General features: G+C 44.8%; 1 protein-coding gene across 2 annotated transcripts in view; it reads left to right on the top strand.

Moving 5' to 3' along the window:
• LOC120535086 (centrosome-associated protein 350) overlaps positions 1-23,932 on the top strand; it is a 192,274-nt gene that overhangs the window by 19,783 nt on the left and 148,559 nt on the right. For both annotated transcript variants that reach the window (XM_039762643.1, XM_039762642.1), the window contains exons 2-5: positions 1,333-1,411; positions 4,446-4,539; positions 16,609-16,841; positions 17,173-17,262. In XM_039762643.1, the coding sequence (XP_039618577.1) occupies positions 1,354-1,411; positions 4,446-4,539; positions 16,609-16,841; positions 17,173-17,262 (475 nt within the window). In that variant the 5' untranslated portion in view covers positions 1,333-1,353. The remainder of the gene's footprint in view (positions 1-1,332; positions 1,412-4,445; positions 4,540-16,608; positions 16,842-17,172; positions 17,263-23,932) is intronic.

Here is a 23,932-nt window from a genome sequence, read left to right as displayed (position 1 = left end):
CACGTAAGCCGCTTTGGGCAAGGACGCTCAATTAGTATATAAGGGAAGGTTTCGCCCTCAGTTTCTTTGGAGGCTCAACCGTGGGGACAGCGCGCACCGCCCGGTATTTAAAAAAAGGCAAATGAGTTGGTCCTCTGACAAGACTGACAAGCGGGCCCCCTCAGTCTACTGGTCTGGGATGATGGCTCTGTGTCTTTTTATATGTCTGTAAGTATTGTTTTGTTTTGTATGTCTGCATTATATGTGTTTGATTATTATAGTTGATTAAGTAAATAAAATAGAAGTATTGGACCTCTTCTCTCTGATTCTTTGCCTACTTATGTTCTAATCCCTTGAACCATTTTCCCGAATCAAAACAGTCTCTATCTATCTATTATATAGTGCCTTTTATCTATCTATCTATCTATCTATCTATCTATCTATCTATCTATCTATCTATCTATCTATCTATCTATCTATCTATCTATCTATCTATCTATCTATCTATCTATCTATCTATCTATTATATAGTGCCTTTCACTCTATCATAGAGTGAAAGGCACTATACAATAGATAGATAGATAAAAGGCACTATATAATAGATAGATAGAGATAGAAGTGAAAGGCATTATATGATAGATAGAGTGATAAAAGGCACTATATCTATCTATCATATAATGCCTTTCACTTCTATCTCTATCTATCTATTATATAGTGCCTTTCACTTCTATCCATCCATCCATCCAAACACTGGTCTGTGTGTCCTGCCCCAGAGAACAATCTGATTGGTTGGTTTGGATTTGTTTGATGTGATGAAAAGTGCAAGTGTGAGGCAGATGAGGGAGGATTAAAGAAGTAACAGTCCCTGAACCTTTTGCTTTATTTCCTTAACCCATTCTACAAATACACCCGGGCAGTGCTGGGCACTTTGACTAAAATAAAATAAAGCGAATGGACTTTTGGAACTCCCGTTGTATTATATTTGTTATCCAAAGTCAAGATAAAACCGGGTTCCTCACCAGCATTTTAAAGCTAAAAGTTGGGGCCCATTTCACCTTACTTCATACCTAGCAATTTCCGAGCAGTTTGTGTTGAACATAATATATAATTAAGATACTGTGCTTTTTTTTTTTTTTTTCTGCCATGCCCATTATCTTTTTTTTTTTTTTTTTTTCTCGTGCTCAGCGTCTGAATGATGAGATTCTCCAATTTCCATGTCTCAACAGTAAAGAAAATAAACAGTTATTCACTATGTTTTTTTTTTTTTAAGATTATAGACATTTTCTTTTCTTTCATGTTTTTTATTTAGTTTTATTTTTCTTTCTTAACCAAATCTTCATTTGCTCATTTCAGGAGCTTCTGTAAGCCTATGGGATGGAACAAACGTGCAATCTGCGAGCAAGAATGGACGGAGGCCTAATGGAAGAGCCTGGTAGGACATTGTGAACCAGAAGTGGTTATTTTTTTGTTTGCTTTCGCCCATTAGAACCAAAGACATACCTACAATTTATTTAACTGTTTGAGGGGTAAATATTTTTTCCAAAAAAACATTTTCTGACAAGCAATGGTTTCACACAGGAATCAACATAAAATGTCTTTTGTCGCATGCTGTGGCTGCCAGTTTGCCAAGAATGTGTGGCAGGCTAGCTGCCAGGCTGTTTTTTTGCATGGCTGGGACACGGTCGCAGTGCATTGCAATCTGGTTTCTGCCTGTTATCATTGTTAAGTGGCAGTCCTCCCTGGTGAACATTGTCAGTACAACGATTAACTGGGGACCAATCAGCTGAAGCTGGAACCACACATTCGTTTTAAGTCACTTGTATCAAAATCTGAGTCTGACAAGTCCTAGTCCTGTTCAGAGATAATAGGTAGAACGTTGTGCACGGAGTATTTAGCTTTACGCATTTGTTTTGATCTCTCGCCAGATTTCAGTTCCATTTTTGGTGGTGTTTGTGTATTGCTACTCATGCGAGTGCAGGAAATCGCAGTCAAACCAATGAATCTAACTTTCCTTCTAGCAACGAGAGTCCAACTAAAGCATAACGGTTGATTTTGTCAAAGTTTACGGTCGATTACCATCGTCAACTCCTCCTTTTGACAAATGTCAACATCAGCCCTGAAAGAGTTAAGGTGCACTGAAGCTGGTTACAAGTTTCTGTTTTGTTGTTTGCTAGAATCATACGCTGAGCTACTGGGGCGGTGGTGAGGGGTTACAAAAGAAGATTAAGAGGAAACATTATTGATGTGTTTAAAATTCTGAATGACAGCAACATTTATTTCTATAGCACATTTTCATACAAATGGTGTAGCTCAAAGATGACAAAAGAACACGTAGAGGTGGCCGTGGGTTCAGACTTCAGGCAGTCATTGACAGCAAAGGACTTTCAACCAAATACTGCAAATGATGATTATAAACTGCTCAGTTGCTCTCATTATTGAGTAGTGACCTCGTTAAAAACCCTGTGAATAAGAAAGCAGCAATTCAGCTGCCACTTGGTACCCTTTTATTATTTCAATCACACTAGATAAAAGACAAACTATAGAAAATACACTGCTCAAAAAAAATTAAAGGAACAATTTAAAAACGCATCCGATCTCAAGTGGGGAAAAAAAAATGGACTGATATGGTGATGTGTTAGGAATGAATGGATGGAAATGAAAATGATCAACCGAGAGAGAGACACCCTGAAAATCAAGGGGAAACAATGATGTGGCAGATAGGCAAGTCCATTTTGATGTCATTTCATTGTGGCAACTCCAAATCGTACTCCGTAGTTTGTATGCCACTCTCAACCCACCATTCCTGATAACATCCTAATGAGACAACAGATGGTGTCCTGAGGGATCTCCTCCCAAATCTTGACCAGGACATCACAGAGCTCCTGGACAGGTTGAGGTGTCGGATAGACTGAAACATAATGTCCCACCCAGAAGTGCCCTGTTTGATTGGGGTCAGGCGAGTGAGCGGGGAGGTCAGTCAATAGTATCAATTTCTTCATCCTCTCGCCACATGAGGCCGGGCACTGTCGTGCACCAGGAGCCACTGAACCCACATAGTGTCTGACGAATGGTCCAAGGATTTCATCCTGATACCTAATGACAGTCCTGTGGTACCGTTATCTGCCTTTAGAGATCTGTGAATCCCTCCATGGGTATGCCTCCCCAGACCATCACTGACCCTCCACCAAACCGGTCATGCTGAACGATGTGACAGGTTCTCCACAGCTTCTCCAGATCCTTTCACGTCTGTCACGTGTGCTCAGGGTGAGCCTGCTGTCATCTGTGAAAAGCACAGGGTGCCAATTCTGGTATTCTATGGTAAATGTGAATTGAGCTCCACGGTGCCCACTAGAGGACGTTGGCCCCTCAGGCCACCCTCATGAAGTCTGTTTCTGATTGTTTGGTCAGAGACATTCACACCAGTGGCCTGCCTGCCTGCTGGAGGTAATTTTGTAGGCTCTGCCAGTGCTCCTCTTTGCCCAAAGGAGCAGATACCAGTGAGTCCTGCTAATGGGTTAAGGACCTTCTATGAGGGGCCCTGTCCAGCTCTGCTAGAGGAACTTCCATGCCTTTGAGACTGTGCTGGGAGACACAGCAAACCTTCTGGCAATGCCATGTGGTGTTGATGTGCCATCCTGGAGACCCTCTGTAGGGTCCAGGTATGACCTCATGCAGCCAGTAGTGACAGTGACTGTGGCCAAATACAAAATGAGTGACAAAACCGATGAGGAGGGAAAAATGTCAGTGGCCTCCCTCCACCTGTTAACCCATTCATTCCTGTTTTGGGGGTCGTCTCATTGTTGCCCCAGTGCACCAAAGCAGCTGAAACTGATGAACAAGCCCCTCTGCTACTTAACTGACCAGATCAATAGCCCCCAAGTGTCACTGACTTGATGCTGTACTCTCATTCAAAAGGGGTCCTTTTGATTTTTTTGAGCAGTTTATTTATGATTCTCTTAGTTTGTTCAAATACTTTTGAGCCCCTGAATATTGGGGTACCATACATTAAAAATGGCTGTGTTTTCTAAATGGCTCATACAATATTCTTGTTAAGCCCCTTGAAGTAAAGCTGAAAGTCTGCACTTCTATCACATCTTGATTGCTTTGTTTCAAATCCATTGTGGTGGTACACCGAGCCAGAATTTTGAAAATTGTGTCGCTGTCCAAATGTTTAGGGACCTGACTGCACGCCTGCATGCTCCGGGACTCCCAATCCTCTATTTACAATTTGGAACGCCACAAACCTCTTTGCATCACGAAAGGCTATCAATATTATGAGCCACGTCTGTATGGGTGTGTTTTTTATTTCTAAAATCCTAAACAAGGTTTACTTAAAGCCTTCTGTCTCCACAATTCTATGTACTTTTGGAAAAGAACACCCTGCACTTCCTTTTTAAATTTCTTGTCATACCTCATCCTTGGACGTGTTTTGATTTTTTCACTCATGAGATCTTTCTGCTACTCAGACAGGATTGAAAATATCCGAAGGAAGTTAAGTTGGACTGATGATACGTCATTAAAGATGCAGAGGAACAGAGCAGAAGAGCACATTTTTCCCAGGTCGGTGTTTTTAATGTTCATTTATTAGGATGAATTTCAATCCTTTTATATACAAAGGTGTGCAGCGTGCACCAATGAAAATAGTAATACTAGTCGGGGTACCTGGCACTGGGCTGGGGAAAGGGCATCAACTATATTTTGGAATGAAACATGTCCTAGGGAGGTGGCACAGTGTTATGGCTACAGTAAGGAAACCTGGGTTTGCACCTTCATGTGTGGCATTTGTAAGTTCTCCCTTTGTCTCTGAGGGTTTCCTGTGGGTTCTCCTTCTTCCTCTCATGGTCCAAAGATGGTGAATTGGCAACACTATTGTCTGGGTATGTATGTGTGGAGTATTTGCCCTGTAATGGACGGACACCCTCTTCCGGGTTTGTCCTCTCCTTGTGTCCAATGCTAGCTGGGATGGGCTCCTGCTCTGGATTAAGAGGGTTAGAAAACGATATACAGTAACATGGCCTATCGTCCTCCCCTGTGCAAAATTTGGAGGCGATCTCTTCAAAGGTGTGGTTCTGCATACCAGACAAACGCACATTCAGCTTTACATGTCAGACCAGGGGTACTCGTTAACAGTCCTGGAGGTCTGCACTGGCTGCAGGATTTCCTTCCCACCAGTTTTGTAATTATAAGGAAGGCCTAACAGGTAATGAGACCGGGCTCATAATTATATGGCTTGTTAGTGCTTTCATTCTTCGAAGACCAAGAATTTTTTTTTTTTGTTGTTGTTTTCTGAGAACTTTAGGCATATCCTCCTTGATCTGAGTGCGGCCTTTGATACTATTTGTCATACCACTCTCCTTACTAGATTATCTCTGATTGGCACTACCCACACTCCACTTGATTGGTTCAGATCCTACTTCTTAGGCCGCACTCCGTTCATTCAGCTTAAAACCTTCACATCCCAACCTACCACACCATTGTTACTTCAGGTGGGCTCTGTCTTCTTTTTATTATTTACCTTCTTTCCCTTGGCAATATTTTTTGTAAATATAACATTAATTTTCACTGTTATGCTGATGACACCCAGCTCTACCTTGCTAGTAAACCCACCTCTTCCTTTCCACCACCTTCGCTTATTGACTGCATTGCTGAAATTAAATCCTGGTTTTCTTCAAATTTTCTTAAATTAAACCGTGACAACACTAAGGTTCTCCTCATTGGTTCAAAGTCTTCATTATCCAAAGCCAACAATCTTTCTGTTATTATTGATAACTCCATTGTTTCCCCATCACCTCAGGTCAAGAGTCCAGGTGTCATCCTCGACAGTACTCTGTCTTTCAAATCTGCCATTAATAACATCACCAGGTCGGCTTACTTCCACCTACGTAATATTAATCTCATTCAATCCCTCCCTCACTCCCCATACCGCTGCCATTCTTGTTCACAGTCTTGTTACTTCTCGGCTGGACTACTGCAATTCACTCCTCTTTGGTCTCTCTAATAAATCTCTTCATAAGCTTCAGCTAGTCCAGAATTCTGCTGCCCACATCATTACTCGAACCCCATCTATTCACCATATTATTCCAGTTTTGCAGCCGCTTCATTGGCTTCCGATTTAAGTTTCAAATTGATTTTAAGATTCTTCTATTAACATTAAAGGCCATTCATAACCTTGCCCCTCCATATCTGTCTGACCTTCTAAATGTTGCCATTCCCTCCCGTAACCTTAGATCCTCTTCCTCCATCCATCTGACCGTCCCTCTCGCCCTTCTAACCACCATGAGGAGCGGAGCATTCAGCCGTTCTGCTCCCAAGCACTGGAATTCATTACCTACCGAGCTTAGAAATACCAAATCATATTCATCTTTCAAATGTAAATTTAAAATGCATCTGTTTTAGGCCTTGTTCACACGGGCGTTAAGTTTTTGGATAAACGAAATTGCTCTGAACGTCCTAGACGTTTATGTTGCATTTTGTGGTGGCGTTCGTTTGTCTCTGTCTAACGCCAGCCTGCAGCCCAAATTGTAGTTTGTGTGTTAACCTGTGGAGGCAGTGTCGGGAACTGGATATGAAAGCCCTTGTCGTTTTATTTGAGGTGCCTCCTTTCAATATGGACCATTTTGCTATGTTAGATATTAATCTTCTTGTTTTAAAAATACTCGTAATACGGCGACGTAGGGAGAGAAAAAATCGCCGCCGCTACTGGGTTCATCCTCTGACTGCACAACGTCGGGTTAAAGGAAGTTTTTTGTGCTTTATGAAGAAATGCGAAAATTTCCGCGCAAGTTTTTTAATTACTGTCGGATGTCGGTTTCCACTTTTGATTGTCTGCTGCAGCTGGTGCAATGCCACATTGCACGCCGATCAACCAATATGCGACTTGGTGTTAGCTCCGAAGAGAGACTACTTGTCACTTTGAGGTAAGGAAACAGTAGTCGAGTGTGCGGCGCTTACACCGGTGTTATGCACTGAAATGCCCCCCCTCCCCCTCCGAAGCGTAAAATAAACGCACAGAAAACGAACTAGAAACGGTTTCCTTGCGTTTGTTGGGTTTTGAACGCCAAGAAAAAGCTGCATGCAACGTTTTTTTGATGCCGTATAAACGCGCAGCCGGACAAACGCACGTCACCAAAGCCCGTGTGAACACTCTCATTGACTCCTACGTGTAGAAAACACTCGGCGCTTGATCCGCGCTCACCGGACGCTACGAACGCAAAAAAACGCTCGATTTTAACGCCCGTGTGAACAAGGCCTAAATGGCTTTTTTTATGATTACAGTGCTTATGTTTGGTTTTAATTTTTTTATATTTTCTGATGTTTTTACTTGTTTATAATTGTCTTTTATTTATTTATTTGTTTGTTCGATGTCCTTGAGTTCTCAGAAAGGCGCCTTGCATAAATAAAATTATTATTATTATTATATGTTTTTGGTCTGTCCTTTCGTTTATTTCTAAACATTCTGTTAAGGCAGACAGGTTTAAATAACAGGAGAGCTGCTTGTTCCTTTGTCATTTACACCCCATTATCAACTGTTGGCTGGTTAAGAAAACAGAAGAAAATCAAAACCCAAATGCATCGGCGTACCTTGTAAAACTAAAATAGGCAATGAAAGGTTCTGAATTATAACAAATGAGTTAACTAAACAAATATATTGCTTTGTTAGTCAATAAAACGGATCGTAATTAGGAAACTGGTTAAACTGAAAACCTTCAGTCACTCTGAACCTCCAGGAGCGTAACTGAGTACTTCTGTCTTTGGCAGCTGCTAACCGGTTAGTGCATGCGGAATCCAACCATAGCTCAGACACTGTACTTATACTGCCCTCTTGTGGTTGTGTTGTGTGTGTGTTTAAACTTTCAAGCAGAACCTGTACGTTTTTTTTCTAACCTCTCGCATTTTAGTTAACATCCATCCATCCATCCATTTTCCAACCCGCTGAATCCAAATACAGAGCCAATCCCAGCCAACACAGGGCACAAGGCAGGAACCAATCCTGGGCAGGGTGCCAACCCACCGCAGGACACACACAAACACACCAAGCACACACTAGGGCCAATTTAGAATCGCCAATCCACCTAACCTGCATGTCTTTTGGGAGGAAACCGGAGCGCCCGGAGGAAACCCACGCAGACACGGAGAGAACATGCAAACTCCACGCAGGGAGAACCTGGGAAGCGAACCCAGGTCTCCTAACTGCGAGGCAGCAGCGCTACCACTGTGCCACCGTGCCGCCCTTTAGTTAACATTTTAGCCAGAAATATTGTATTAACAATGTCATTTTAAAAATGTTGTCCGTGTTCCTTTTTTTTTTTTAATGACGCAAAAGACCACATTACAATACGTAAATCACAATACAGTACTTGGGTCCCAATCTGGGATCCTGAAGTGGTTTGTCATGTGGTGGATGCGGCAATATGCTCTATCAGTGTGGGCTTCAAACCTAACATTCAATAAAACAAGAACAAAAAATAGACCATATATTCATGGCATAATATTCAGATGCTTGTGGTGACAAGGTTACCTAATATGAAAGCTGGAGCATTTCTTATTTATTTATTTGCTTATCTACCTATTTATGTATTTATTTAAAGAACTTCTGTAAAAAGCACAATTTCCCATGGGGACAAATATCTATCTACAGTATCTATCTATCTATCTATCTATCTATCTATCTATCTATCTATCTATCTATCTATCTATCTATCTATCTATCTATCTATCTATCTATCTATCTATCTATCTATCTATCTATCTGTAATAGTGGTAATAGAATGCGATTACATGTGATGTTAAATATCAGCTTTTTAGCAGCACTTGACAATGGAGTTAAAAGCAGAGCACACAGAGGCTTGTGGTGGCTCAGCAGCTTGTTCACATCCACACACCACCTGATTTCAAGTTCACTGAAGCATTGACCTCCGTCCTCTTTTATACCCAATCCCTGGACCAATTTTGAGGTCACTTCTCGCCTCCTCTGAATTATCTCTTGGTCAGGCATAACCATGGTCTCGGATTTGGAGGTGCCGATTCCCATCCCAGCCGCTTCACACTCAGCTGCGAGCCGATTCGCAGAGAGCTGAAGATCACGGCCTGATGAATCAAACAGGACAACATAATCTGCAAAAAGCAGGGACCCAATCCTGAGCCCACTAAACCGGACCCCCTCAACACCCTGGCTGCGCCTAGAAATTCTGTCCATAAAAGTTATGAACAGAATCTGTGACAAAGGGCAGCCCTGGCGGAGTCCAACTCTCACTGGGAATGGGTTCGACTTTTACTGCCGGCAATGCGGACCAAGCTCTGACACTGGTTGTACAGAGACCGAACAGCCCTTATCAGGGGGTCCGGTGCTCCATACTCCCCGAACACCCCCCACAACATTCCCCAAGGGACACGGTTGAACGCCTTTTCCAAGTCCACAAAACACATGTAGACTGGTTGGGCAAACTCCCATGCACCCTCCAGGATTTGGCTAAGGGTGTAGAGCTGGTCCACTGTTCTGCGACCAGGACAAAAACCACACTGTTCCTCCTGAATCCGAGGTTCGACTATCTGACGAACCCTCCTCTCCAGGACCCCCAAATAGACTTTTCCAGGGAGGCTGAGGAGTGTGATCCCTCTGTAGTTGGAACACACCCTCTGGTCCCCCTTCTTGAAGAGATACTTTATTAATATTAATATTATAATATAATTAATTAACTTTATTAATCCCAAGGGGAAATTCCCATACTCCAGCAGCAGCATACTGATAGAAACAATATTAATTAAAGAGTGATAACAATGCAGGTATAACGGACAATAACTTTTTGTATAATGTTAACGTTTACCCCCCCGGGTGGAATTGAAGAGTCTATTCTTGTATTTATTAATCTATAGTAATAAAAGGCAAAGCACTCACTCACTGACTCACTCATCACTAATTCTCTAACTTCCCGTGTAGGTAGAAGGCTGAAATTTGGCAGGCTCATTACTTACAGCTTACTTACAAAAGTTGGGCAGGTTTCATTTAGAAATTCTACACGTAACGGTCGACAACGTCCGCCATGTTGAACTTTCTTATTTATGGCCCCATCTTCACGAAATTTGGTAGGCGGCTTCCCTGCGCTAACCAAAATCAATATACGTACTTATTTCGGTGGTATGATGCCACTGTCAGCCACCATATTGAACTTTTCAACGGTCTTTGTTACTTATGGGCCCATCTTCAAGAAATCTGGTACGCGGGTTCCCAACGCTAACTGAATCCTACTTACGTACATACATACGTCCATAGCCTGCAGCTCAGTCACCGTGTGAGGCGGCGTTGGGTCCCCCATCCTAACGCCTCCCACGTTGTTGGCTGCCTGCCTATATAAGGCCGTCCGTCGCTCCGGTCTCTACATTCCCTTCTTTGCTTTGCCACGGTATTCACGTCTCCCTGCTGATAGCTACAGCCTTTTTATTTAATCCACGGCTTCTCCGCTGTTTTATTGTTCGTTTATTACGATTATAGTTATTGTGTAGGTATTGTAGACTTAGTTTACATTGTTCAGGTACCCATTTCCTTTATCATTCCAACCGTACCCCCATTAACATGTCTATCGAGGTGATCACCATCGAACAAAGAACTGTCACTTACCGAGTTTCCATGCCCAGAGATGGCACCTGCCTTTTCCATTCTCTTTGTTACATATTACACGGCCATATCAGGCTCACTCTTGATATCCATTGTGTCTTATGTATTGAATGACTGGACAGGTTCAAGGTGTGGACTGATGACGTACAGGAGATAATCAGACTACACAGGAGCACTAGAAGAGTGAAATACTTAAGCCCTTCACCTATGGATCTGCATGTGAGTTGATGGCTGCCACTGAATTCTTCGGTTGTCGCTTTCAAGTGTACCGAAATGGCCAAATATTTTACACCTTTCGACAACCGCCAATGCCTCTTAAACATCTTAGATTGACAGGTGACGATTTCAGTGGTGGACACTTTGATGTTTATGAATGTTTAAACTCTCAAAAGCTGGATGTGAAACCGGTTGTGTGCTTACAACGCTTGACAGATGCCGAATGTCACTTCAACACAAGTCCTACAAATACTGTCGTCATTGAAACAAACCATGAAACTCAAACCGATTATGACCGCAGCAATCCAAGCTGTGAGATTTGAGACAAGATTACTGTTCACATGGCCAACTGTACGTTACATGCTCAAGAGTAAGCTCAGCACACAGCTTGGTCGTATTACAACCGGAGGGCCGAACTCACAATGTGGCATACAAAGAGATCCTTAAATAATTATTGGTATATTTTCCCTCGGTTTAAAAAGGTTTAATTTTCTTCTTAATAAAAATTTTAAGGCAGTACTTCGTCGCTGCGAAGTGCAGGTATTTTGCTAGTTCTTGTATTATTTGTCTTCTGTTAGAAGTTATTGGATTAATAACGTTATTTTTATACTCATAACCTGAATACCTTTTTACATATAAGCAACTGTAAACCTGCCTTTGCCCACACATATCTATATGTTTGCATGTGAATACAATTTAAATGAAAACTGCTTTCCACTGTGTATTTTATTATGACTAGAAGTGCGTGGAAAGCACTTTGAGTAGTGAGAAAAGCGCTATATACACGTAAATAATTATTATTATTACCAGTAACAGCACTGCACGTTGTATGAACTTCTAGTTTTCCTCCTCTTTCTTTGTACGTTTAGCATTCGTTTGCTCAGAGGTTGATGCGCTTTCTGCTTCCTGAGCAGCTCTTCTTCGTTCCACCCTAGCAGCCAGCTTCTTCTCTTATTTTGTCGGCATCTTTTCTCGTTAAACAGATTAAGTCCGTTTTTGTGTTGCAAGTTACTTAGTACGTTTTTCTTCATTTTTCACTTAAGCACCACAATCTGCCTCAAGAATGATTTAAGATATGCAAAGGTAGAGGAGCTGCGGTGGGCTGGCGCCCTGCCCGGGGTTTGTTTCCTGCCTTGTGCTCTGTGCTGGCTGGGATTGGCTCCAGTGGATTCCTGTGACCCTGTAGTTAGGATATAGCGGGTTGGATAATAGATGGATGGATGGATGGATGGAATAAAATAAAATGTAATAAAAATCATCACCCCGAAAGCGGACAGTAGACGTCACGTATTATATCTGTACCAAATTTCAGGTCAATACGTCAAATGGTTTGCGTGCTACAGTGTGATTTAAAATTCTGGACATACAAACAAACAAACAGCCACGGTAGTGTATTACAATATATATATAAAGATTATTATTATTATTAAAGTCCTGAACAGTTCCAGAAATGCCCACTAGAGGGGGGTATACCACCAAACCTCAGCTGGATAGAAAGGCAGACACATAAATTTGTGCTGGTGGAAGCCCATTTGCCCCTCCTTGAACCGTCACCTTATCGTGGTGGAGGGGTTTGCGTGTCCCATAGGAGCTATGTTGTCCGGGGCTTTATGCCCCTGGTAGGGCCACCCAAGGCAAACTGGTCCTAGGTGAGGGATGAGACAAAAAGCAGTTCAATAAACCTCTGATGAAGAATAAAAACCTTGGACGACGTTTTGCCTTGCCCGGATGCGAGTCACCGTGGCCCCCCTTTAGAGCCAGGCCTGGAGGTGGGGCTCGATGGCGAGTGCCTGGTGGCCGGGCCTACACTCATGGGGCTCGGCCGGGCACAGCCCGAAGAGGTAACATGGGTCCTCCTCCCCTTGGGCTCACCACCTATGGGAGGGGCCAAGGAGGGTCGGGTGCAGTGTGAGTTGGGTGGTGGCCGAAGGCGGGACCTTGGCGGTCTGATCCTCGGCTACAGAAACTGGCTCTTGGGACGTGGAATGTCACCTCTCTGAAGGGGAAGGAGCCTGAGCTAGTGCGCAAGGTCAAGAGGTTCCGGCTAGATATAGTTGGACTCTCCTCGACTCATCAGCTTGGACTCTGGAACCAATCTCCTTGAGAGGGACTGGACTCTCTACCACTCTGGAGTTGCCCCCGGTGAGAGGCGCCGAGCAGGTGTGGGCATACTTATTGCCCCCCGACTCGGAGCTTGTGCATTGGGGTTTACCCCGGTGGACGAGAGGGTGGCCTCCCTCTGCCTTCTGGTGGGGGGAAGGGTCCTGACTGTTATTTGTGCGTATGCGCCGAACGGCAGTTTGGATTATCCACCTTTTTGGAGTCCCTGGAGGGGTTGTTAGAGGGCATACCTTCTGTGGACTCCCTCGTTCTGCTGGAAGACTTCAATGCTCACGTGGGCAATGACAGTGAGACCTGGAAGGGCGTGATTGGGAGGAATGGCCCCCCCGATCTGAATCCGAGCAGTGTTTTGTTATTGGACTTCTGTGCTCGCCACGGATTGTCCATAACGAACACCATGTTCAAGCATAAGGGTGTTCATATGTGCACTTGGCACCAGGACACCCTAGGCCTCAGGTCGATAATCGACTTTGTGGTTGTGTTGTCGGACTTGCGGCCATATGTCTTGGACACTCGGGTGAAGAGAGGGGCGGAGCTGTCAACTGATCACCACCTGGTGGTGAGTTGGCTTCGATGGTGGGGGAAGATGCCGGTCAGACCTGGTAGGCCCACACGTGTTGTGAGGGTCTGCTGGGAATGGCTGGCAGAGTCCCCTGTCAGAAGTAGCTTCAACTCCCACCTCCGGCAGAACTTCAACCATGTTCTGAGGGAGGTGGAGGACATTGAGTCCGAATGGGCCATGTTCTGTGCCTCTATTGTCGTGGCGGCAATCCCCGAACCCGGTGAGGAATGCCGTCAACCTGAAGGAGTCCTATAGGACCTTTTTGTCTTGTGGGTCTCTGGAGGCAGCTGACAGGTACCGGCAGGCCAAGCAGAATGCGGCTTCGGTTGTTGCTGAGGCAAAAACTCGGGCATGGGAGGAGTCTGGAGAGGCCATGGAGAACGACTTTCGGACGGCTTTGAGGAGATTCTGGTCCACCGTCCGGCGTCTCGGGAGGGGAAAGCAGTGCAGTGTCAACACCGTATATGGTGGGGATGGTGCGCTGCTGACCTCACTCGGACGTTAGGGTCAGTGGGGAGTACTTGAAGACCTCCTCAATCCCACTAACATGCCTTCCAATGAGGAAGCAGAGCCTGGGGACTCTGAGGTGGGCTCTCCCATCTCTGGGACTGAAGTCACCGAGGTGGTCAAAAACTCCTTGGTGGCAGGGCCCCGGGGGTGGATGAGATCGCCGGAGTTCCTTAAGGCTCTGGATGTTGTAGGACTGTCTTGGTTGACACGTCTCTGCAACATCGCATGGACATCGGGGACAGTGCCTCTGGATTGGCAGATTGGGGTGGTGGTCCCCCTCTTTAAAAAGGGGACCGGAGGGTGTGTTCCAACTACAGAGGGATCACACTCCTCAGCCTCCCTGGAAAAGTCTATTCGGGGGTTCTGGAGAGGAGGGTCCGTCGGATAGTCAAACCTCGGATTCAGGAGGAACAGTGTGGTTTTCGTCCTGGTCGCGGAACAGTGGACCAGCTCTTCACCCTTAGCAGAATCCTGGAGGGTGCATGGGAGTTTGCCCAACCAGTCTACATGTGTTTTGTGGACTTGGACTGTGTCCCTCAGGGAATCCTGTGGGGGGTGCTCCGGGAGTATGGGGTACCGGACCCCCTGATAAGAGCTGTTCGGTCTCTGTACAACCGGTGTCAGAGCCTGGTCCGCATTGCCGCAGTAAGTCGAGCCCGTTTCCAGTGAGAGTTGGACTCCGCCAGGGCTGCCCTTTGTCACCGATTCTGTTCATAACTTTTATGGACAGAATTTCTAGGCGCAGCCAGGGTGTTGAAGGGGTCCAGTTTGGTGGACTCAGGATTGGGTCACTGCTTTTTGCAGATGATGTTGTCCTGTTTGCTTCATCAGGCCGTGATCTTCAGCTCTCTCTGGAGAGGTTTGCAGCTGAATGTGAAGCGGCTGGGATGAGAATCAGCACCTCCAAATCCGAGAGCATGGTCCTCAGCCGGAAAAGGGTGGAGTGCCCTCTCAGGGTTGGGGGAGAGATCCTGCCCCAAGTGGAGGAGTTCAAGTATCTCGGGGTCTTGTTCACGAGTGAGGGAAGAATGGAGCGTGAGATCGACAGGCGGATCGGTGCGGCATCCGCAGTGATGCGGGCTCTGCATCGGTCTGTCGTGGTGAAAAAGGAGCTGAGCTGTAAGGCAAAGCTCTCAATTTACCAGTCGATCTACGCTCCTACCCTCACCTATGGTCATGTCATCTGGGAGGGGCTCAGAGTAGAGCCGCTGCTCCTCCGCATCGAGACGAGTCAGATGAGGTGGCTCGGGCATCTGATCAGGATGCCTCCTGGACGCCTCCCTGGTGAGGTGTTCCGGGCACGTCCAACTGGGAGGAGGCCCCGGGGAAGACCCAGGACACGCTGGAGGGACTATGTCTCCCGGCTGGCCTGGGAACGCCTTGGGATTCTCCCGGAAGAGCTGGAAGAAGTGGCCGGCGAGAGGGAAGTCTGGGCCTCTCTGCTTTAAGCTGCTGCCCCCGTGACCCGACCTCGGATAAGCGGAAGAGGATGGATGGATGGATGGATGGATGGAAGCCCATTTGAAGCCCTAGGGGGTGGGAAGGGGTTATGTGCCCCTTTACTTACCAGAACGGTGCCCCTTGGTGTCTATAGTGTGTACGAAGGAGGAGAGGGGTGGAAAGATCAGGAGTTACTGATGCTTGTGTTCCATAAACGGCACACTTTCAATATTATTAGACTTTGATGGCTGAGTTTGGGGATAGCTGTCCCCTTTGGTGTCTGTGGCACGTGCCCCTTGACTTACCAAAAATGGTGCCCCCTGTTGTCTTTAGTGCACTTTCAGTATTATAACACTTTGTGGATTTGATTGAAGGGTGCGCCTCTTGCTGTCCATTGTGTGGCTGTAACAGAAAGGTAAGGAGTGTGTGTCCTTTGAATTACCAAAGCAGTGCCCCTCTCTGTACACAATATGGATGTAATGGAAGAGTATAGCGGGTACGCCACTTTAGTTTCATAAACGGCACCACTCGGGTGTAGGCAGCCTAGGCAACAATAGATTGACCCAGCTATGCACAGAATCTTTTATACAATAAAAAGACGTATTTGCCCAAAATGCTTTCTTGCAGAAAAGCATCTTAGTGGAGCAGAGAAGGCAAAGCAGAATTGCCTAATCAATAAGGCAATCCAACAGTCCTAAAACAGATTAAAAACACGCAGCGCAGAAATTCACAAAGCACATTAAAAGACAGAAGAGCTCACCAACTCCAGAGCGTATTCACAGTGCCAGGAACTGTGGGAGACCCTCTGGATTTATAGTTAGGAGGGCAGCTGTCAGCAGTGATTGGCAGGTAGCCCTGCGTCTTTAGGGACAACCCACAAAACACATGGAACATAACAGGCAGTTTACATACGTACATAGACAAAACCAAAAATAAAAAATATTACGCATCATCAACTAAAGTAGCCATAACTTAAATAAACGAATGAAAACCCGACATAACACGTGGATTTGAACCCCAGCCCAGCCTTTAGCAATATGTTTGTCTCAACTTTTTGACTCAGCAGTTGAAAACTTTTTGCATTCAGTTTCTGCTCCAGTCGGTGTTCATTATTTTGTGAGTGAGAGGAGATCAAAACATTTGACCAAATCCCCTTATCTCTTTGTAGTGCCCACTTCTTAACCTCTCAAGAGATGGACCATCGTAGGCAGCTTCTTAGGACTGGCTCTGCACCGGGAATTAAACTGCACATCTTGCGGGACCAAATCCTTCAGCAGCAGATGAACCACCAGGCAGCTCTAAACAATGGCCTGGACCATGTAATAGAAATCTACCGGCAGGGTGAGATCACCAGGAAGGTCAGGAAAGTCACTTTTGCTACCCTTCCTCCTCCTTCTACAGGTACATAGTATGTCTGCAATGCAAAAAGTTTTTGGTTTGAATTGTGTTTTCTCCTTCGTACATTTTCATCTCTGCTTTCATTGATTGTCCTGGAATAATGATCTTGTTGTGGTAAAGGTATGCAAGCACAACAACATTTTGACGTGGGATCAAATCCCACTACTGACACCAGTTTGTGTCCATCATCAAGTCATTTCACTTGCCTGTGCTCCAATTTGGGGGGGGGGATGGGGGGTGGTAAATGAAACCAGATGTATCTCAAATCTTCTATGTCTCCTTGGATAAAAGTGCCAGCCAAATACATACATCTTTTATTTAATTTATTTCCTAGGGATGAAATCCAAAGATAGAGGGCGTGAGAGACTACAAAATGACGGCGAGAAAAAATCAGATAACAAGAAAGATCGAGTGAAAGGACAAGGTTTGTAATTCATTTTTTTATGCACAAATCTAATTGTCTCTAGACAACTTTTTGTTTTTATTTTTACCAAAGACCACAGATATTAAGGTTTACACTATCAGTTTTGTTAAATTCATTTGTTATGCTCTCAATTCCTTTTTTCTGACACTGTGTTGTAGCAAAAGTAAGTGCACCATCTATGGGAATGTATTTTCAAATGCATGTAGTAATAAAATGCATTGCATTTGTCATTTCAACAGGTGGCACAGCACAAATATTTTTTTAATAATCAAGTGCATTGCATTTGCCCTTCCAGCAGGTGGGCTAGCACAAACATATGCAGTAATCAAGTGTGCATTGCATTTGTCTTTCCAACAGGTGGCCTAGCACAGACATTTGTATTTATCCAATGCATTGCATTTGTCTTTCCAACAGGTGGCCTAGCACAGACATTTTGTAGTAATAAAGTATGCTGCATTTGCCCCTCCAGCAGGTGGCCTAGCACAAACATATGCAGTAATCAAGTGTACATTGCATTTGTCTTCCCAACAGGTGGCCCAACACAAACATTTGTATTTATCGAATGCATTGCATTTGTCATTCCAACAGATGGCGCACCACAAGCCTTAGCCCTGCTCATATTCCCATGCCAGATCACATACCAAATAGCATGTAACAGAGACATAGCAGCTGGGTGGACACTTATCCATCTATTAAGGCAAAGTACATGGGGAGATGAGGAGAGATGATGACAGATTGAAAGAGCTGAACCTTTTTAGTCTTAAATCACAGAGGTAGAGAGGGGACTTGATTGAAGTCTTTAAAATTATGAAAGAAAAGAGTACAGTAGATCCCAATTGTTCCTTTAAAATTAAGCTGTGCAATAAGAACACATGGACAGGGTTGGACTCTTGTTAAAGGCAATGTTTGTACAAATCTTGGAAAGTTTTTCTTCACGCCAAAGTCATAGGCACATAAAATAAATTACCAAGTAGTGCAGTGGTGGGCACAATTTTAGGGGCCTTCAGATATTGACTTGATATTATTTTTGGATAATTGAACTGAATAGGAAAGATGAGCATGTTGGACTGAATGACCAGTTTTTCGTCACGGTTTTCTGATGTTCTAGAGATACTGGAATGCTACCCTAATTTTCATGCATTTTTTGCAGCATGAGGAAGGCAGAGGAATATTGTCCTGTGAGTTATTTGGGCTTAACGCTGTAAAGCAGGTCATTCATTACATGTCACCCTGAGCCTGACTCAAGTTTAACTGAAATTGTATAGAATTCTTAGCCCGAATCACACTCTGGGTTAATGCCAAGGAAGGTTAAACTATTTAATTTTGTTTGATTTTTGCTTTGCACCCTACCTCCACCATAACCTGTCATCTATGAGACAATAGCAAAAGCCTTAGATTCGTCAAAAATTTCAATGTCTGGATCTTGAAGTTTTTAGGGACCCCTGATACCAAAAACATCAATATCTCGATGATGGGGTGTGTGTCTAGAGGTAAGACGGCTGGACAGAAAAATGCCAAACTCGAAACTTAAGCCTGTTATGAGATGACGATCTGCTGATTAGTTTTTGAGCCAAATCGTGTGAGAGAAAGAGGCCCTCGTGAGGAACCCTCAAATACCGTAATTCTGCAATGAATTATCAATTCTTCTTGTCAGTTGCTGTCATAATGAACTATTTTTATGATCAGAAAGATCAGAGCAATAAATTACTGAAATGTTAGAGAATAGTTTGGGTAACTTGGTTTCTAGGACACACAGCCTACTGACACTTGTGTCCGAATTTTTTTTTTTTTTTGATCTTTATGGCGTTATTGAATATCGCCAAAGGAGCGGTCTCCTGTTATATGGAGTCCTGCAGCATTCTCTCCTGTAATTCCATCCATCCATCCATTATCCAACCCGCTGTATTCTAACTACATGGTCACGGGGGGTCTGCTGGAGCCAATCCCAGTCAACACAGGGTGCAAGGCAGGAAACAGACCTTGGGCAGGGCACGCACGCACACACACACACACACACACACGCACACACACGGGACAATTTAAAATACCCAATACACCTCACCTGCATGTCGTTGGACTGTGGGAGGAAACCAGAGTACCCGGAGGAAACCCACGCAGACACAGGGAGAACATGCAAACTCCACGCAGGGAAGCAAACCCAGGTCTCCTAACTGCGAGGTAGCAGCGCTACCACTGTGCCAGCGTGCCGCCCTTCTGTAATTTATTTTTGTTTTATACTCTTCTGAATGAAGGAGCCAGTATAGTGTGCCTGGGGTTTTGCCATATTAGATGTGCACTTGATATGTAACTTTGAATCGAACAGGGATAACTGGAGGGGTAGGTTCATGAAGAAGTCAGCCTCTGTTATTAAGCCCTCGATGTCTCGCCGTGATTTGCCGGATCAGAATTTTATTCATATGATGGCACTGACCTTGTCCGACTCGGAGCTCATTGGATTGTCAGTGGATGTTCATCACTCATGTGCTGTAGGCAGGGTGAGTGGGGTCAGTGCCAGAGAAGATGGATGGGGTTTCGCAGGTCACCAGTTCAGCTTCTCAATTTGTTTAAAGATCAATGACAACTCGTAGTTAAAAGCAATTCTGTGTTTTAGGGGGAGTGCCCGTGTGTTGTGCTGTTTTCTTGGATGGATGGGAGAATCGGAGTCTTACTGACAAGTTAAACGGTGTGCTTTCTCAATATTTAAAATTTTTGTCTTGGAAGTAATACTAGTGCATTTTGAAAATTATAACATTAACATCCACTTTTCCTAGTGAGAATTGTGGTAGCAGCAGTCCAAGCAGGTCAGCCCAGACTTACAGATTCCAACTGTTCCTGGGGAATTCCCCGGAGTTCCCAAGCCAGTTGAGAGATACAATCCCTCCTGCATGTCCTTTGTCTTCTGCTGGGTCTTTGCCCAGTGGGACGTGCTTGGACCAGCCCTAGCGGAAGCTCATACCCAAACCACCTCAACTGGCCTTTCTCAATCCAGAAGAGCCAAGACTCTCTACTCTGGTGCTCTCCTGAACTGCTGAGCTTCTTACCCTATAATGGGGGGTCCGCCCTTTGAAGAAACTTCATTTCTGGAGCTTGTAACTCGCAATCTCATTCTTTCAATTATTACCCACAGCTCATGACTAGAGGTGAGGACAGGGATAGAAATGAACTGGTAAAGCGAGAGAGATGCTTTTAAACTCCGCTCCCGCTTCACCACCACAGACCGGTACCAGGGTCCACAGGAACAGCTGAGCCGCCACTTGTATTATCATGACGTTTGTGAGACTTACCAGGAACATTTATTGGGTTCATCTTCTCTCGCCCTTGAAGATTAACACACACACACACACACACACACATAAACCTGCCGATTCATTCCAGACAAAGTCTCAGGTGGTGCCAGTTGCCAGTCACTCCACAATATTCCAGATAGGATTCTCAAAATGGGGATTCGGTCTCGCCAGCACTAAGAAAGGTGCGTGTGGTCACACTCTTTTGGTTTTATGACACTTGCTAACCAAGCAATGTCTTCATTTTATCCCAGTTGCTCTCATTATTGAGTGGTGACCTCATTAAAAACCCTGTGAATAAGAAAGCAGCACTTCAGCTCCCACTTGGTACTCTTTTATTATTTCAGTCACACTAGATAAAAGACATCCATCCATCCATCCATTATCCAACCCGCTATATCCTAACTACAGGGTCATGGGGGTCTGCTGGAGCCAATCCCAGCCAGCACAGCTCAAGGCAGGAAACAAACCCCAGGAAGGGTGCCAGCCCACCGCAGTAGATAAAAGACAAACTATAGAAAATACACTGCTCAGAAAAATTAAAGGAACAATTTGAAAACACATCAGATCTCAATGGGACTAAAATCCTGCTGGATATCTCTACTGATATGGACTGATATGGTGATGTGTTAGGAACGAAAGGATGGAAATGAAAATGAGCAACCAACAGAGGGCTGAATTCAAAGACCCTCCGAAAATCAAAGGGAAAAAATTATGCAGCAGGCAGGCAAGTCCATTTTGCCAAAATTTTATTGCAGCAACTCCAAATCGTACTCGGCATCTTGTATGCCCCTCATGTGCTTGTATGCATGCATGACAACGTCCTAATGAGACGACGGATGGTGTCCTGGGGGATCTCCTCTCGGATCTGGACCAGGGCATCACTGAGCTCCTGGACAGGCTGAGGTGGTCGGATGGACCGAAAACATAATGTCCCGCTCAGAGGTGTTCTATTGGATTGAGGTCAGGTGAGTGAGTGAGTGGGGGATTGGGGGGCAGTCCAATGGTATCAAATCCTTCATCCTCCAGGAACTGCCTGCATACTCTTGCCACATGAGGCCGGGTATTGTTGTGCACCAGGAGGAACCCAGGAGCCACTGCACCAGCATAGGGTCTGACAGTGGGTCCAAGGATTTCATCCCGATACCTAATGGCAGTCCTGCGGTGCCATTGTCTAGCCTTTGGAGGTCTGTGTGTCCCTCCATGGATATGCCTCCCCAGACAATCACTAACCCACCACCAAACCAGTCATGCTGAACGATGTTACAGGAAGCATAACTTTCTCCACGGCTTCTCCAGACCCTTTCATGTCTGTCGCGTGTGCTGAGGGTGAACCTGCTCTCATCTGTGAAAAGCACAGGGCGCCAGTGGTGGACCTGCCAATTCTGGTATTCTATGGCAAATGCCAATCGCAGCTCCACAGTGCCCACTAGAGGACGTCGGGCCCTCAGACCACCCACATGAAATGTGTTTCTGATTGTTTGGACAGAGACAAGTGGTCTGCTTGCCTACTGCAGGTCATTTTGTTCCTCCTTGCTCAAGCAGCAGATACCAGTGGGTCCTGCTGATGGGTTAAGGACCTTCTATGAGGGGCCCTGTCCAGCTCTCCTAGAGTAACTGCCTGCCTGCCTGTCTCTTGGGATCTCCTCCATGCCATTGAGACTGTGCTGGAAGACACTGGAAACCTTCTGGCAATGGCACATATTGATGTGCCTGCCATCCTGGAGAAGTTGGGCTCCCTGTGCCACTTCTGTAGGGTCCAGATATGGCCTCATTGCTACCAGTAGTGACACTGACCATTGCCAAAAACAAAACGAGTGACAAAACAGATGAGGAGGGAAAAATGTCAGTGGTCTCTGTCCACCTGTTAAACCATTCATTCCTGTTTTGGGGGTCATCTCATTGTTGCCCAGAGTGCACCAAAGCAGCTGAAACTGATGAACAAGCCCCTCTGCTACTTAACTGACCTGATCAATAGCCCAGAAGTCTCACTGACTTGATGCTAAACTCTCATTCAAAAGTGTTCCTTTCATTTTCTGAGCAATATATAAGGGCAACATATTTATTATTATATATTTATTAACATATAACAAAATCAAATAGAAGAGAATAAAATAGATAGAAAAGTCTGGATATTAACAGTCGTAGAAGAGCTTACCAAAAATCCAAAATGTCAAGGGGTAAATGTTAGCCTTGGCAGCTTTTGGTTTAGCTATCAATGTTATACGATGGGGTGGCACGGTGGTGCAGTGGGTAGTGCTGCAGTTAGGAGACCCGGGTTCGCTTCCTGGGTCCCCCCTACATGGAGTTTGCATGTACTTTCCTCCCACAGTCCAAAGAAATGTAGGTTAGATACATTGGTGATTCTAAATTGTCCCTAGTGTGTGCTGGGTGTGTGCCCATGCCCTGCAGTGGGCTGGTGCCCTGCTTGGGGTTTGTTTCCTGCCTTGCGCCCTATGTTGGCTGGGATTGGCTCCAGCATACCCCAGGTTGGATGGGATTTTATACAATGACTAGATCTCATCTCTGACATTGCTTCCTAAGTTGCCCTTCTGTCATTGCTTTTCTTCTTCATTTTGGTCCATTGGTCGGGCCTTATTTATGCTAAAATGAACACATGGGGTTTCAGGACATGTGACACTGTACACATTTGATTGGCTGTCTTGTCCAGGTGATGTCTGGCTCCGATCAGAAGTGTTTAATCCTTCAAGTATTTCCGTACTCCTTACTTTCTCAAGCTGTAAACGAATTCTGCAGTTCCTAGGTCTACGGCGTCCATCCGTTCCCAGGATAGGTTTTGCGGCATCTGCACTAATTTCCCATTCTCAGTTCATCACATAATTGGAAAGGAAACCAATGGGAGAAGATGCATAAAGTGCTCGTACAATGCAAAAGGATGCTTGTGATGCTTGTGATTAAGGCAAACCTTGTGAATTTCCCCTTGGGATTAATAAAGTATCTATCTATCTATGTGTCTGTCTGTCTGTCTGTCTGTCTGTCTATCTTATAGTGCCCTATCTATCTATCTATCTATCTTATAGTGCCTTATCTATCTATCTATCTATCTATCTTATAGTGCCTTTATCTATCTATCTATCTATCTATCTATCTATCTATCTATCTATCTATCTATCTATCTATCTATCTATCTAATAGTGCCTTATCTCTCTCTATCTATCTAATAGTGCCTTATTTCTCTCTATCTATCTAATAGTGCCTTATCTCTCTCTATCTATCTAATAGTGCCTTATCTCTCTCTATCTATCTAGTAGTAATAGAATGCGATTACATGTGATGTTGGGTTACATTAAATATGCGCTTTTTAGCAGCACTTGACAATGGAGTTGAAAGCAGAGCGCACAGAGGATTGTGGTGGCTCAGCGGCT

Source organism: Polypterus senegalus, chromosome 9 (genome assembly GCF_016835505.1).
Source record: "Polypterus senegalus isolate Bchr_013 chromosome 9, ASM1683550v1, whole genome shotgun sequence".
Taxonomy (NCBI): Eukaryota; Metazoa; Chordata; class Cladistia; order Polypteriformes; family Polypteridae; genus Polypterus; species Polypterus senegalus.
Note: the sequence above shows the minus strand (reverse complement) of the source record. Positions and strands in the feature narration are given on the sequence as shown.